General features: G+C 37.7%; 1 protein-coding gene across 1 annotated transcript; it reads left to right on the forward strand.

The window, feature by feature from the left end:
• The first annotated feature begins 7,493 nt into the window (after nt 1–7,493).
• On the forward strand, nt 7,494–13,644 carry LOC113170783 (vasodilator-stimulated phosphoprotein-like). Its single transcript, XM_026373033.1, has 13 exons — nt 7,494–7,691; nt 8,749–8,920; nt 9,182–9,350; nt 9,687–9,735; nt 9,830–10,133; nt 10,315–10,418; nt 10,587–10,635; nt 10,750–10,792; nt 10,893–10,935; nt 11,035–11,115; nt 12,268–12,334; nt 12,521–12,578; nt 12,671–13,644. Exons 1-13 carry the CDS (start codon nt 7,687–7,689, stop codon nt 12,715–12,717), a joined length of 1,191 nt encoding a protein of 396 aa, XP_026228818.1. The 5' UTR covers nt 7,494–7,686; the 3' UTR covers nt 12,718–13,644.
• The last annotated feature ends 660 nt before the right edge of the window (nt 13,645–14,304 follow it).

The raw sequence follows: 14,304 nt of genomic DNA on the forward strand, positions 1-14,304 counted from the left end.
TTTTTCTTCTGAAAGAGTAATTCAGTGTTTCTTTGGAAATATCTTAATACTGTGTGATCATGTGGGTTGACATGGACTTAGCGTTTCTGAAAATGGCTGCAGGAGACTGTTGACTGTACTGTGTGTTGTTGCACTGTGGAGCACTCTAACTGTATGCAAAGCATTAACCAGAGTGCTGCAGCATGAAAATAAAATAGTAAAAAGGCAGCTCCACTTTGTACAACAGAAAAGAAATGGCCCAAGTGACACCTGCCAAGCTCTTTGTCTGCTGATTTTATCTTTATACTGGAAGCAGTGAGCTCTGATGACTTTGGATAAATTACAGAGAGGCAATAACTGTATTTATTTAAAGGAGTGCATGTTTTAATAAATACACTCAATGGTTACATTACCAGCCCCCACTGTTAGTGTTTAATCAATAAAGGCTGATTAAATGCTATAGAACACATTTGAATGATTAAAAACAAGCTTCCCTGTTACATTTCCTGATCCTCAATAGGATTGTAACAAGTAAGGATTCTGTTTCCTATTCAAAATTAAAATCATGTTTGTTTATTTTGTCCATGATTGCTCTACAACAGGGGTGTCAAACTCAATTGCACAGGGGGCCAAAATCCAAAACACACTTTAGGTCGCGGGCTGAACAGGATAAACATTTATTGAACACACTAAAACTTTTAAAACTTAACTTTTTTTAACATAAACCTTAAATAACTTAAAAATATATCCTGTCTAAATTATACAAGTTAGAAATAAAGTAAACATTAAAAGAACAAACATTCAAATTTCTTTAATCTTATGTCATTTTATATAAAAAATAAACTTACATTTTAAATATCCCAAAAGATTTTGCTCTCCATAAAAATATATCCTGTCAAAATTATACAAATTCAAAATGTGAACATGCTGCATAACAAAACCTGGAAATATTGCTTTTCAGCAATAACAAATCAAATCATTCAGTCTTTGCTCTTCAGTCATTTTATCAGAGCTGCATTTGTTTTTGTCAACAAGTTCGTTTATATTTGGTGTGAGGTTCTGTGTTGTGGAGATTCTCAGGATGGACTGTAGGTTCTCACCAGTGAGACGACTCCTGTGTGCTGTTTTGTTAGTCTTCATCACTGAGAAGAGCTTCTCACTAAGATTTGTGCTACCAAACATAAACAAGGTTCGAGCCTCATGTGGACGGAGCTGGGACATTTCTACGGGAATGAAGTGAATAAACTGTGCAGGTCCTGCAGTGTCCTACTTTACCTTCAGTCATTAAACTGCAGCTCAATCAGCTCCGTCTGAATCTGCACAGGTGCAGTTTCCAAATCGACGGCAAAATGATTTTCAATTCAATTCAATTCAATTTTATTTGTAGAGCGCTTTTTACAATTGACATTGTCACAAAGCAGCTTTACACAACCAAAGAACAGTACATGAACAGTGAATGTGTAAGAATCATAATAATGTGATTGTCCCTGATGAGCAAGCTGAGGGCGACAGTGGCAAGGAAAAACTCCCTGAGAAGACAACAGGAAGAAACCTTGAGAGGAACCAGACTCAACAGGGAACCCATCCTCATATGGGTGATTACATGCTGTGTTAGGCAGCAGGCAGTCCAGTATAACAGTTAATGTCTTTAAGTTAATCTTGTTCCATTCCTTGACTATCGAGCGTTGAGTCGAGACCTCCAAGAAACAGCTTCCGACGTCCGCCGAGGCCAAGACACACACACACATCATAGTAGCTAGTGACCAATCCAGTCTCCAAACGCATCTCATAGGGCAAACGGTAGATCCAGGCGACGAGATCTCCAGCCAGAAGTGGGGTATCAGGACGAGTCAGACAGGTCCAGAGGGCAAAGGGTGGAATGACGTGTAGCTCGACAGAGAGACAGGAAGAGGGAAAAGAGAGAGGGAGAGGGAAAGAGAGAGAAGAGGAGAGATTTTCTTGTTCGTCAAAGTCACCAAAGCTCCGTATGAACTCAGTTTATCAGCAAAGTGCGTATTTGTGAACACCGTTGTGCCGATATGGTTCAACATTACTTGGCATCCTGAGGACCAGCCTCATAATAACTAGCAGCATCATAAACTAGACTTGATTAACGTGGAATGTGTTCGGCAAGGCAGCTGAAGCGCTGCATTATGGGATCTGTAGTTGATTGTGTTACCAGCGCTTCATATCGCCGGGCCATTAATAACAATAATATAGAAATGATCTCGCGGGCCGGATATAATTACACGCCGGGCCGGATGTGGCCCGCGGGCCTTGACTTTGACATATGGACTCTACAATGTCAATTATGCTTATTAGTGTAACCATGAGAGCACCTATGACCTTAACAAAGCAGTTATTTCAAACCAAACCATACCCTTAGGTCAGGGTACCCCAAACAGTGATCACTGAGCAACCTTAAAGGGCAGGGTCGCTTTTTTGCCCAGGAATGTATAAGAACAGATTTCCATGCTCATGTTTCACTTGCTCTAATCAGTGCTTCTGTTATATACGTATATAGCCCTTTAAGAGATCCCACAAAAAGATGCTTTCACTGTAAGTGATGTGATGTAGGGCTCCCTCTGTGCAAAGATGTTAAGTTTAGCTAAAAACAATAAAAGGCTATCCTAATTTAAACACCCCTTAATAAAGACTTTAATTTGGAAAGTATTCACTTGATTTGATTAACTCTGATCTAAGCTTCATATTATACATTGACCAGAACAAGGACTATGGGATTTTTAATCCCATCACTTCCATTAAGAACACTTTGTGATTTCTCTGTGGCCAGTATGAACAGGAGGAATGATTACCACAGCACCTGTTACCTGTATCAGTGTTCATATGAGCTGAAACTGCTGTTTCAAGATGCACCTGGCAAAGCCATCCTTTAATGTGTGTTTATTGTTGTAATAATTAAAGTCCAGTATGCCTGGTGGTGCTGGATGTTGTAACAGTGTGTCAGGACAGAGTGTCAGGACACACAATTCTATGGTGTCTGTACAAGTGTGTGTGCATGCACACACAAATATATAGAGAATATTAAAAAATATTGACAACATAGCTGAAAATCTACCCGGATGACCTGTATTTGGGTCATTAGCAAGCAGATAAAGGGTTGGCTTCTAAATTATTATTTTATTAAATTTTAATATGGATCAAAGAGGACAAGTTAGTGGAGAGAGAACAGTGTCAGGGAGAGGGAGAGGAAGCTATGATCTCTGATGAGTTAAGGGATACAATTATTAACATGTATTGGATGATGGTCTGTGTTTGAGAGAGACCAGTTTAAGGGTGGAGCCAATATACAAGACAATATAAGTTTTAAAAAAAAAGTAAAACGTGCAAAGATCTTAATCTGTGATAAAATACTGATTTATCTTTTTAAATTTGACATAACATTTTAAAAGTAAAATATTGTTTATGCAATGCTCTCTGTTGTTAGTATTTTGTAGTTAAGTGTTTGGTTCCCAAGTGAGACTTGTTGCCAGTGTTGTGAAAGAATTAGCTTATTTTGAGCCATGTGTGATGTGTTTTGTTGGTGACGGAGGCTTTTGAGTGTGAGATAAATGGTTTAGCTTAAATGCATGTTTGTAGTGCAGGCTTTGTGAAGAGTTTTGGAAATGTAGTTTCAGTTTCAACCAATGCTTGTTAGCAATTAAAAAACCTGTAAGTAATCTGCAGATAAATAAGACTGAACTGCAGACATTGCATTCTGTTGTATTAAATCTGTATAATCTGTGAGACCAATCAAAAAGGAAAGGCAGGAGTCAATGCGTGAGTCTTTACAGAAAACCACAGAGACAACAATTTGCTTTTAATGCAAATATAAAACACACATGTATGCAGTCACAAACAACAGTTTATGGGTCTTCATTGTATGATGAGCTACTAGAGAGTTATAAAATTACTTACTGATTCCTTACCATAGAATCTCTTTAGGGAACTATCTACTATATAGTCCTTGATTCTGAATTATTTAGGAAGTACTCTCACACTCTTCACATTTATGTCTGCTAAACTATTCCAGTCCTTAACTGAAATGCAACACCTGCGTGTGTATATAAATAACAACAACAATGTAATATGTTTTAACGTGCCATTTCGTTAAAAACTGTTAAGATGAATATTGTCTTAATAAGGGTAGAGGATTTTTCATAAATGTCCATCATACCAGACACTCCCTCATCTCTCAATTCAATGTCAAAACTGCTTTGTCTGCCATGTCTATTTTTTGTGAGATGCCAATACTGACTGAGGGTGACAGGCAATTTGTGCATGCAAAAACTGTTCTGACAGTGTTCACCATGTGAATCAGGGGGTTGTATTCACAAACCTTCTTAGAATCCTCTCACAAAGCTCCTAACTTAGCCTAAAGAGGCCTAGCTGGGAGCCCCAGCCTAAGAGTGATTCAGGAAACGTCTAAGAGCAACTCTGAGCTAGGAAAGAACAAAAAATTATATCTCAGTGAAGATATTCAATTTTGACTTCATTCATGAATTCCTTCATTCATGATTTAATTTTTTTAAAGGGAACAATGAGGAGACTGCAACCTTCAGTGGGGCCCAAAAATCTATCAATGACTGGAGGAACATGAATAGCTAATTTGTAATATCACCATTTGACCATCTTCTAAAGGTTACAGTTAAGTGAAGTTAATAAACAAAGTCCCTAGTAACAAGGCAATCGGTAGATAGGGCAATACCCTTTTTCTTATGTTTTGTATGGCTGTAACTTTTTTGTTTTGTTTTTAAACCTAAAATGGGGGGTGTTGTGTCTGTCATGCTGTGTCATGTATCAATATTCTTCTCACCTCTTGGGATGCTCTGCATCACATCACCTAACTCACTCCAGAATTTCTCCTTTTCTTCTAACTTACATCCTACCTGTAGGGCATAACTTCATGTAGGGCAGACAACATAATTTCCAGCTTCAAAGTAATTGCTATCTGATACTCTTTTCACTTCCAGAACATTCCTGACAAAAAAATTCAGAATAACTCTGTACTCTCTACTACTCTATTTCTCTTCCCATCCACACCATGATCCTGATCCTAAGCTTCTAGCCCTGCTACCTTTCCATCTAGTCTTCAGGACACACAGTACTGTATGTCCACCTTTCTTCTCTGCATCATGTCAACCAATTTTTCTACCCTTACTACAGGTTACAAAGCCATTTCTAAGGCTTTGGAACTCCAACGAACCACATTGAGAACCATTATCTACAAATGGAGAAAACTAGGAGTGACCAAAACAACTTCTAAAGATGTGCAGGCCTTACTTGCCAAAGTTAAGGTCAGTGTTCATGATTCAACAAGATGATTCAATAAGATAGAGACTGGTAAAAAGTGGCATCCATGGAAGAGTTCCAAGACAAAAGCCACTGCTGACCAAAAAGAACACAAAGGTTCCTCTTAAATTTGCATCATATTGTGACCTCAAGCAAAATTAGGTTGTCAGATGTGTTTTGGACAATGATGCAAAACACATCTGAATGATAAAAATATATATATATATATATATATATATATATATATATATATATATATATATATATATATATATATATAAGGTTTTGGAATGGCCTAGTCAAAGTCTGGGCTCAAATCAGATTGAGATGCTGTGGCATGGCCTTAAACAGGCCATTCATGCTTGAAAACTCTTTGATGTGGCTGAATCCTGAACAATTCTATAAAGAACTGTGGGCCAAAATGTCTCTAGTTACGTGAAAGACTCGATTGCAGTTGTTGGTGCGAAGGGTGGCACAACAGTTTAGGGGGCAATTACTTTTTCATATAGGGCCAGGCAAATTTCGACAGGACCAAAGGTGTGTCTGATATTTTTTGCCAGTTTGGAGAGATTTCCTACTCTGAGATTTGGTAAATGCAATTTACCCTTATTACTTTCCGTACTCACACTCAACATTTCTGTTTTATCACATCATCTGATTTATATATATGTATACTGTATATACAGTCACTGAACCTACACATTACATCAGTGAATGTATATAGTGTGTTGATAAAGTCTAATTTTCAAATGCCATAGTTATAATTCTGCTTTGACAAACTGCAAACTGAACCTGCTTTCTTCCTATTTACTAAGGAGATATTGGTGTTGAATTTATTCAACTGAATATTGTATAAAGTATTAGGTTAATATTTTATAGCTTGTTGTACTGTCTGGTGTAAAGACATAGACAGATGAGGAACTGCAGAATGATTGTGAGAGGTAGGAGGAAATCAACACTTCATTGTGGCTAGAGTTAGCTATTAAGGGGACATAACAAGCCACTGACAACGTGTCAGTTTCACACATACATACAGACACAGACTCAAAGTTGCATGTTAATGAACACACACACTAAATATACAACATGTACAAGTACATGCCCAGCTGAAAAAAAACAGCTGTTAAAAAACAATATCTGTCACATCTGTCTTTTTAGCTTTTATTAAAATAAAATTATAAATAGCATTATTATCCAAACCTAGGAGGAAACAATCTTTTGAAATTCACTGGCCAAGGAGGACAGGTCTATGTAAAATTATTATATCTTGAAAATGTATACTGGGCCAGAAAACTATTTGCATTCTTTACAAAAATGTGTTCCTAGTTTCTCTGAACTAATATTTATTCAGTCCCTGTGCAGTAAAAATAATGAGGTTTTCAGTTCTTCTTTTGGTGCAACATCAGTAATATGAGGAAGTGGAGCACTTGTTGTGTTCTGACACACTGGGGAAAGCATATTATAGATATATCATCACAAGTAATGCCAAAGTAATGCCAAAGCTGTACCCAGTATATTTGATAACATAAGCATAAGCACATCTGCAATTTCCATTTAACATATTGATGGATGAATATAGTTGATTCAGAAGAGTCTCATGAAATTTTCATCAAGTTTTCTTTGAGTTTGGCACTTCCCTCTTTTTAGGATGAGTCAGAGTTTTTTTCTTTTCATGTGGCTTACGTTACCTTTCTGCCTTCAATACAGCTGACCCAGATACAGTAAAATGTACATTTAGAGCAGTAACACTTACAGTACATTTAGTACTTCTAAATATAGTTCTACTGTTTATGATCCACTTTTGACATTTTCACTGTTTATGATCCATTTGATGACATCTATTATGATAACATTTTCAGAGTTAAATATTGCTCCATACTTGTTGGATAGCAGAGTAATGAGCCACTATCTCTTTAAGCCACAGCAAAGGTGCAGTACAACAGCAGTTGTTGTACTGCAACTTTCCTGGTGCATATAACAGCATAAGATGCTTCCAGCTCCTAATCTGAAGTAGTCAAAATAAATATGTGACTTCAGGCCAGTGTAGTGAATCTAATCAACTTTAACTCCTAGCACACTACAAAGAGAAAGCAGACCAAAATCAGAGCTATGTCAGATGGAAAAGGAAAATGGGGGGAGGTGTGAAAATGAGAATTTGAAAGAACGAATGAAGTAGACGAGAACAGGAAGACAGAAAAAAATGTGTGTAGGAAATGAGAAATGACATGCAGAAGTGCAAGTGGTTAGTGTTAAACAATATCGTGAGAGTACGCGATGGAGGTGTGTGGGCAAGAATGACAGTAGGTTTGAATCAGTAGACAGCAGGCACATTTGTGAGAAGGAGAAGGGACTGATTAAAGTTGGTGAGAAACAGCTGACTGTTGAAAAGCAAGTGAAACTTTAGACTACAGCAACATGAGGTGAGTGATGGTTTTAATTACAGTAAAAATGTTATTCCACCTAAATTGTTTCCTCGCAAACGAATGGCTCATGCATGCATGCTTAAATGTGCAACATATGCAGAATGGCACTGCTTCTTATCAACTCTGCACTCGACTTTACTCAAGCTCTTTAGTTCTACCTACTGCTGTCTGCGAGCATTGGGCACTCAAAGCAGGTGTTTTTGCACATTTTATACCTAGAGTGGCAAAAACAAAGTGGGATAATCTGTAGCTCTTTTTGACAAAGCCTGTTGTCGATCCTAAAGAATATTTTGTGTACGCACATATTGAGAAGTTAGCTCATACTGTATTGCTGAAAGGTGAAGTCCATATTAGGCAGTGTTGTACTGAGCACAGGAAGTGGTCAAAATATGAAAACCTTTCTGGCAGGAAGTAAAGATTTCTCACAGGCTACAGACTTTGCAACAACAAGCAAGCTGAAAATAAACCAATGTCACAATACCGCAGACAAAGGCCAGGCTACAAATGAAATAGGCTGTAACAAATGTATTCTTACAGCCACAGAGATAGTTTACATCAAATAATCTTCAAAACTATGAGTACATAACTGTCCAGTTATGGACAGTTATATGAAAACCTTTTAGGCGGGAAGTGCCAGTTATAGAAAGTTATGTATTATTAGTTAGGGTCTAGGTCTTTTCTATGTTTCATGTACCCCTGTGTGGAATAAGCAGATAAGCGTAGTAGTTATGTACTGAACATAAAAGTTTTGCAGAATTTTCCAATATCAGTCTTGTGGTCTGGATGATAGAGTCAATTTATTCGCCTGTTCCTGCTTTTCCTGAGCCTACTACAGGAAGGTTAAACCTGTGGACTGTGTGTGAGTGATTGAAAGACAATAATATGAAGAAATATCTCATGTTTGGTGGTCATTAAAATATATCTGAACATATTCATTACTATCGGTGATCTTGGCCATACTATAACTTAATGTTGAGTTAAGACCAAATTTTTGATTCTTTCTCTCTTTTGTCCTCTGCATCTTGTCATGTTTTTTTCTCCCTCCCACAAATAGTGAGTCCAGTATCTGCCATGTGAGGGCAACAGTGATGCTGTATGATGACACCAGTAAACGCTGGGTGCCAGCAGGCTCTGACAGTCCTTCCTTCAGCCGTGTCCAGATCTATCACAACCCTGTGGCAAACACCTTCAGAGTGGTTGGCCGCAAACTGCAAGCCGACCAACAGGTACTAAACAAACATATACACAGCCAAACACACAATCACCTTTATATTATGCTCAGTTTGGTTGTGGTTATGTTCACATTTAACATTAGACATGAAGGCCACAATGAAATGTATAGATAAGATTTTAAGTTTGCAAAATTTTGACCAGTAGAGACATTTAATGTCCAGTGAAAACTAGCTCAAAACCATTGGATTCAAACACAAAATCTAATCACCTCTGGTCACCACAATTACTATTCCTGTCATTCATGTTCATGTTAGGTGGTAATCAACTGTCCCATAGTCAGAGGGATGAAGTATAATCAAGCCACAGCAAACTTCCACCAGTGGCGGGACCCCAAACAGGTGTGGGGACTGAATTTTTGCAGTAAAGAGGATGCTACTCTTTTTGCCAGCTGCATGATGCATGCTTTAGAGACTCTTAATGCAGGTAAACAAAACAATGCAAGACGGCACGTTAGATCCAGGTCAGATTGTGTCAAGTGTGTGTGTGTTAATTTGTGCTGCAGTGTTTATAGTGTATACATCTAACTACCGATTTCAACTATGAATAGGTCACCAGAGGATTTTAAGTATTTAGATCTAGTGCACAGTATAGTATAATTTAGTAAATCATGACATGTTTGAAAATCCATCCATTGATCATTAATATGGTGGTTTCACATAGCATGTTATTCTCATCAAAAGTATTTTGTACATAGAAATGTGAATGCAATACAAATAGTCTTGATTTTCTTCTTATACATGAACAACAATTTCTGCTTAGGCCCTGTTCAGAATGGACCTTCTGCACAGGAGCTGGAACACCAAAGACGGTATTGTTCAGTAAATGATTGGCTGAAAAATGGACTCAATTTTCAGCAGCACATCTACATCATAAACTGGGTGCCTGTGTTTATCTCTGTCCAGACTAGAGCAAGAGAGACAGGAGCAGCAGGAGAAGGAGTATCAGGAGAGAGAGAGGCAGGCCTCTGCTGCTGCTGTTACCCCTCCTGCTCCTCCTCCCCTATCTTCCCCGTCTGCCCCACCAGCACCCCCACCACCTCCAGGCCCACCACCTTCCTCTGCAACATGCCCACCCGCACCTCCACCACCTCCTTCTGGCGGCATTCCTCCTGCACCACCACCACCCCCTGCTGGAGGAAGCGGAGGTGGTGGTGGAAACGATCTGGCTGCAGCTCTGGCAGGAGCCAAACTGCGTAAAACAGCGAAGGTAAGGTGCATTTGCACCAACTTGCATTGGTCCACACTTGATACACACCTCAGACAATATTTCCTCTACTCTTTAAGACTGTACGAAAAGATGTGACTTGAGACCCGTATGATGGATGGTACTGGTGTCCATGACTATTCAGTTAACCAAATACTGACTGGGGGTTTTAACGTTTATCCAGGATGAGGGAGGAGCAGCAACCCCAGCCCCCAAACCAGCACCATCATCTGGTGGAGGTGGAGGAGGTGACCTAATGGGAGAAATGAGTGCCATACTTGCCAGGAGGTAAATTATAATTTAAGAGACATAAGCTAGATATTTCAGGTATCCCAGAGATGGTGAAGAAAATGTTTGTTTTCTGCCTCAGACACCTAGAGTAGAATCATTTGAAGAGAAAAAGTAAAGTGCTGTGTTGTGTTGTCCTCACACAAACTTGTAATGCTGAATAAACAGGAGGAAAGCGTCTAATGTTCCCGCAGTAAAAAAGGAGGAAGCTCACAATGTAAGTCTCCTATCAGTGATGTCATGATTGCAGGATTTTCACTCATTATTTTCTAGTACTAATAGAAGGATCAGTAAGTGAATAACCACTTTTGTATGTATGCAATGACAATAGGAGGATTCTGACTCCTCAACTTCAAAATCCTCAGGACCAGTAGGTAGGTTAAGAAGCTAAGTGTACTGTATTACTACCTTCTCATTTTCACAATGCAATTATGGTCACATACTTTAATAATATCTATTAATATATTCTACTAGAAATCTGTGAAAAACCTAAGGACAAATTTGGCAGTATGTCAAGGTAAGAAACTTCCATCAGTCTTTTGCTGTCTGAATGATTGTTATGTTCAAAAACCCAATAAGCAACAGCTTTTAATCACTTTCATGTTTTCTGCAACAGGCCCAAAACTTCAACAACCAATCAAAAGCACTTAAGCCAAAGTCCCAGCTCATCTAACTCCACCAGTTCACCAGTGTCAAGGTACCAGCCACCCCCATCACCCAATTATACTCCTGCTGCCTAAGTTATGTCCTGAGATACTTAAATGGCCTGCACTTATATAGCGCTTTTCTACCTAGCTGGTACTCAAAGCGCTTTACACTGCGTCTCATTCACCCATTCACACACCGATGGCAGAGCTGCTATGCAGCTGACCTGACTCACCGGGGGCAACTACGGATTCATTATCTTGCCCAAGGACTTTGGCATGTGACGTGGCAGCCGGAAATTGAACCACCAATCCTGTGATTGGCAGTCAACTGCTCTACCTATTGAGCCACAGCCACCCCGAAACTGAACTTATTCTCAGTGTGCTATTCTTTGACATATACTAGTCACTTTCTGAGATGTAACTATAGCACGTTACCATACTGTATGATGGCTTTCAGTCTCGAGGTTCACTGCAATATATTTTTATGTTGAACTGAACTCATCTCACAGGTATAGTATTGTAGTGTAGGTGAGTATTAACACCAGTTTACCTAACAAACATGTTACCATGATATCAGTCATACACTGAAGTGCAAATTTAGGAGGCATTTAAATGATACTTTATAGATGTAAAGACAAAAGAGGAAGTTCAACACAGAGGATGATTTTCTCAACCCACTTCTCTTCTACAAGAAGAGAAGTGGGTTGAGGCTACACAAGTGGCTTCTAGACACACTGAATAAAGAACCATTTCTCAAAACCTGAAGAAAATCTAAAGAAAGTCATTTCCATTAATTGCTGTATGTGCTCACTTATAATAAAACTAGCTCAAACGTTAAATCACTGAGAAACAGCTACTGGTGCCACTCATCTTACATGATATGTGAAGTTTTTACACATGTAGCTCTGTTTACTTTTAAAAGAACACACTGTACAGATGTCGTTAGAAGGAAAGTGACATTTATTAAAGGTTACTTCCCTGTAGAAACTGCACAACCTGCATCACTATAATGAGTTTACCTGGTGTTTCAGTGTAGTTTACCACAGAAACCAAAAAGATTCGAAAAGCTTTACAGTGTACTTATGACGTGCTTCTGCTTTTGAAACAAAGTATGCTGCTTCTCCTCGCCCGTTCTGCCTTGGTAAATACCTACTTGAGCTCAAGATTTGGTTAAGATTAAACACAGATCTTTTTTGTCTTAGGATGAAGCTTGTGAAAAAGAACTCAGATGGGGCTGAAAGTGAGACTGATATGGAACGAATCAAACAGGTTGGTTTCTCCATCTAGATTTGAGCATAAAACGTCCTGGTGCATCTAATGGCAGTACAAATCTGTATTATGTTTTTTTTTTTTTTTAATAATATTGACTTAGAAACACCATAATTTCTTGTTAATAAAAATTTGATTATCTGACTGAACAGAGGTTGTGAACCTAATGTTATGTTCTGTTTGAAGGAAATACTTGAAGAAGTGAAAAAGGAACTTCACAAAGTGAAGGATGAGATCATTGAAGGTGAGGTTTAACTCATGTGCATGTAAAAAGTATTTATATTTGAAAAAACAATTGCATTGTTTCTATGTATTACTCTGTTTTTCTACTTCCAGCACTCATTCAACAGCTTCAGAGTGCAGAGCTCAAGCATGACGACTGAAGAAATCAGATTGAGAGAACATCTCAAATAGGAGCACCAAAATCTGATATAATCTCTCTCCATGCACTTAGACAGTACATTTCTCTTAAAAAACATTTTTTCTCTTCATATCAAATATTGAAATGTGTCATTATCTTTAACTGATTATTATTGTTTAAATGTATTTAGCTACACTGTAGTTCAGGTGAAATACCAGAAAGACCAAGAAACTCAAGCTATGCAATAGTTTAATATTCCTCCACTTGTGATAGTTGTACCCCGATTGACAGGTTCAATTACATGTAAAAGGTATTGCATTAAAATCAGAGGTGGTATGAGTACACAAACTCAAAAGTAAAGTAAAATACTCCATGACAAGTAAAAGTAGAACTTCAAATCTTTAATTTAACAAGTAATAAGATAAAGAAATTTTATTGAATTTCATGCTGTTAAATGTAGAGTCTTTGAGTCTTTTCTAAATGTACCGGTACTTAGTAACTTTCTAAAATCGGAGTGAAGTCGAGTAATTTGTCACTATGTAAGTATGTATAGAGAGAAATACAGATCGAGAATTAAACTTATCACCTCTGATTAACCATTTGTTCATTATAACCTGCAGAAAAACCTGTAGTAAAAGGGTCAAATGAATGTTGAAAAAAACACAACACAAAAAAAAACACAACATTTCTATTTCCATTTCAGGTAGTGGTAAAGTACAAGTGCCTCAAACGCAAACTGTGCTGTGTTGGAGAAAATGTATCTGCTTATTTATTTTATGTCTCGTTTTACCAAACTACACTGTGTGCAATTAGTTGAAGTTTGTTTGGTCCAAAGCTTTTGCCTTTGAATTAATGAGATAATAGTTCTGAACATGTTGCTGCGCTATAATGTGTGTGATAACTCTGTTTTCCTCTTGTTTATGCAAATAATAAAAAATTGTTAAAGTAATATTTGAATGTAGTGAGTGTACTGTGTTTCAATTAGAAAACAGTTGAAGAATATGTTACACTGTTTTTGAATTGAACTAAATTGAATTAAAATTTAAAGACATACATTACAGTACAGTTTTGTTTTTCCACTGTTGTTAGCATGGTGAAATCTCAGCACCATCAGAAAGATCAACAATTTTACATTATTTCCTATGCTAACAAGTAATGATATATCAGCTACACTGTAAATCCCACTGATTTATAAGTTAGCCCACTATATTTATTTAAATGACTCAACTTACTGAAAGGTAGGAAAACAAGGTTACATGGCTCGTGTTCATTTGCTCTAGTTCTGACTAATAAAGAACAGCACATACAAACCAGATTCACTTGAGGGGAAAACAAGCTAGAGATATACCTAACCAAACCAAAGATGGATGTCCCAACAAACAACAAGCATCATCCTATTTAAATGTATATTCAAATAAACAAGAACACATAAACATAAAGTTGTTCTCTATAGAGATGTCACTTAAAAAAGCATTTTGCAGGTTACTAAGCATGGTTTTAATAAATACTAAAGTGCTGCAGGTACAGCCATTCTGATGTGCTGTCAGTTTGTAAGGACAGTGGTAGGAGATAGATTGCATTTGTTGAAAATACTCTGCTGGCAAATTGT

The sequence above is a fragment of the Anabas testudineus genome, chromosome 14, assembly GCF_900324465.2.
Source record: "Anabas testudineus chromosome 14, fAnaTes1.2, whole genome shotgun sequence".
NCBI lineage: Eukaryota > Metazoa > Chordata > Actinopteri > Anabantiformes > Anabantidae > Anabas > Anabas testudineus.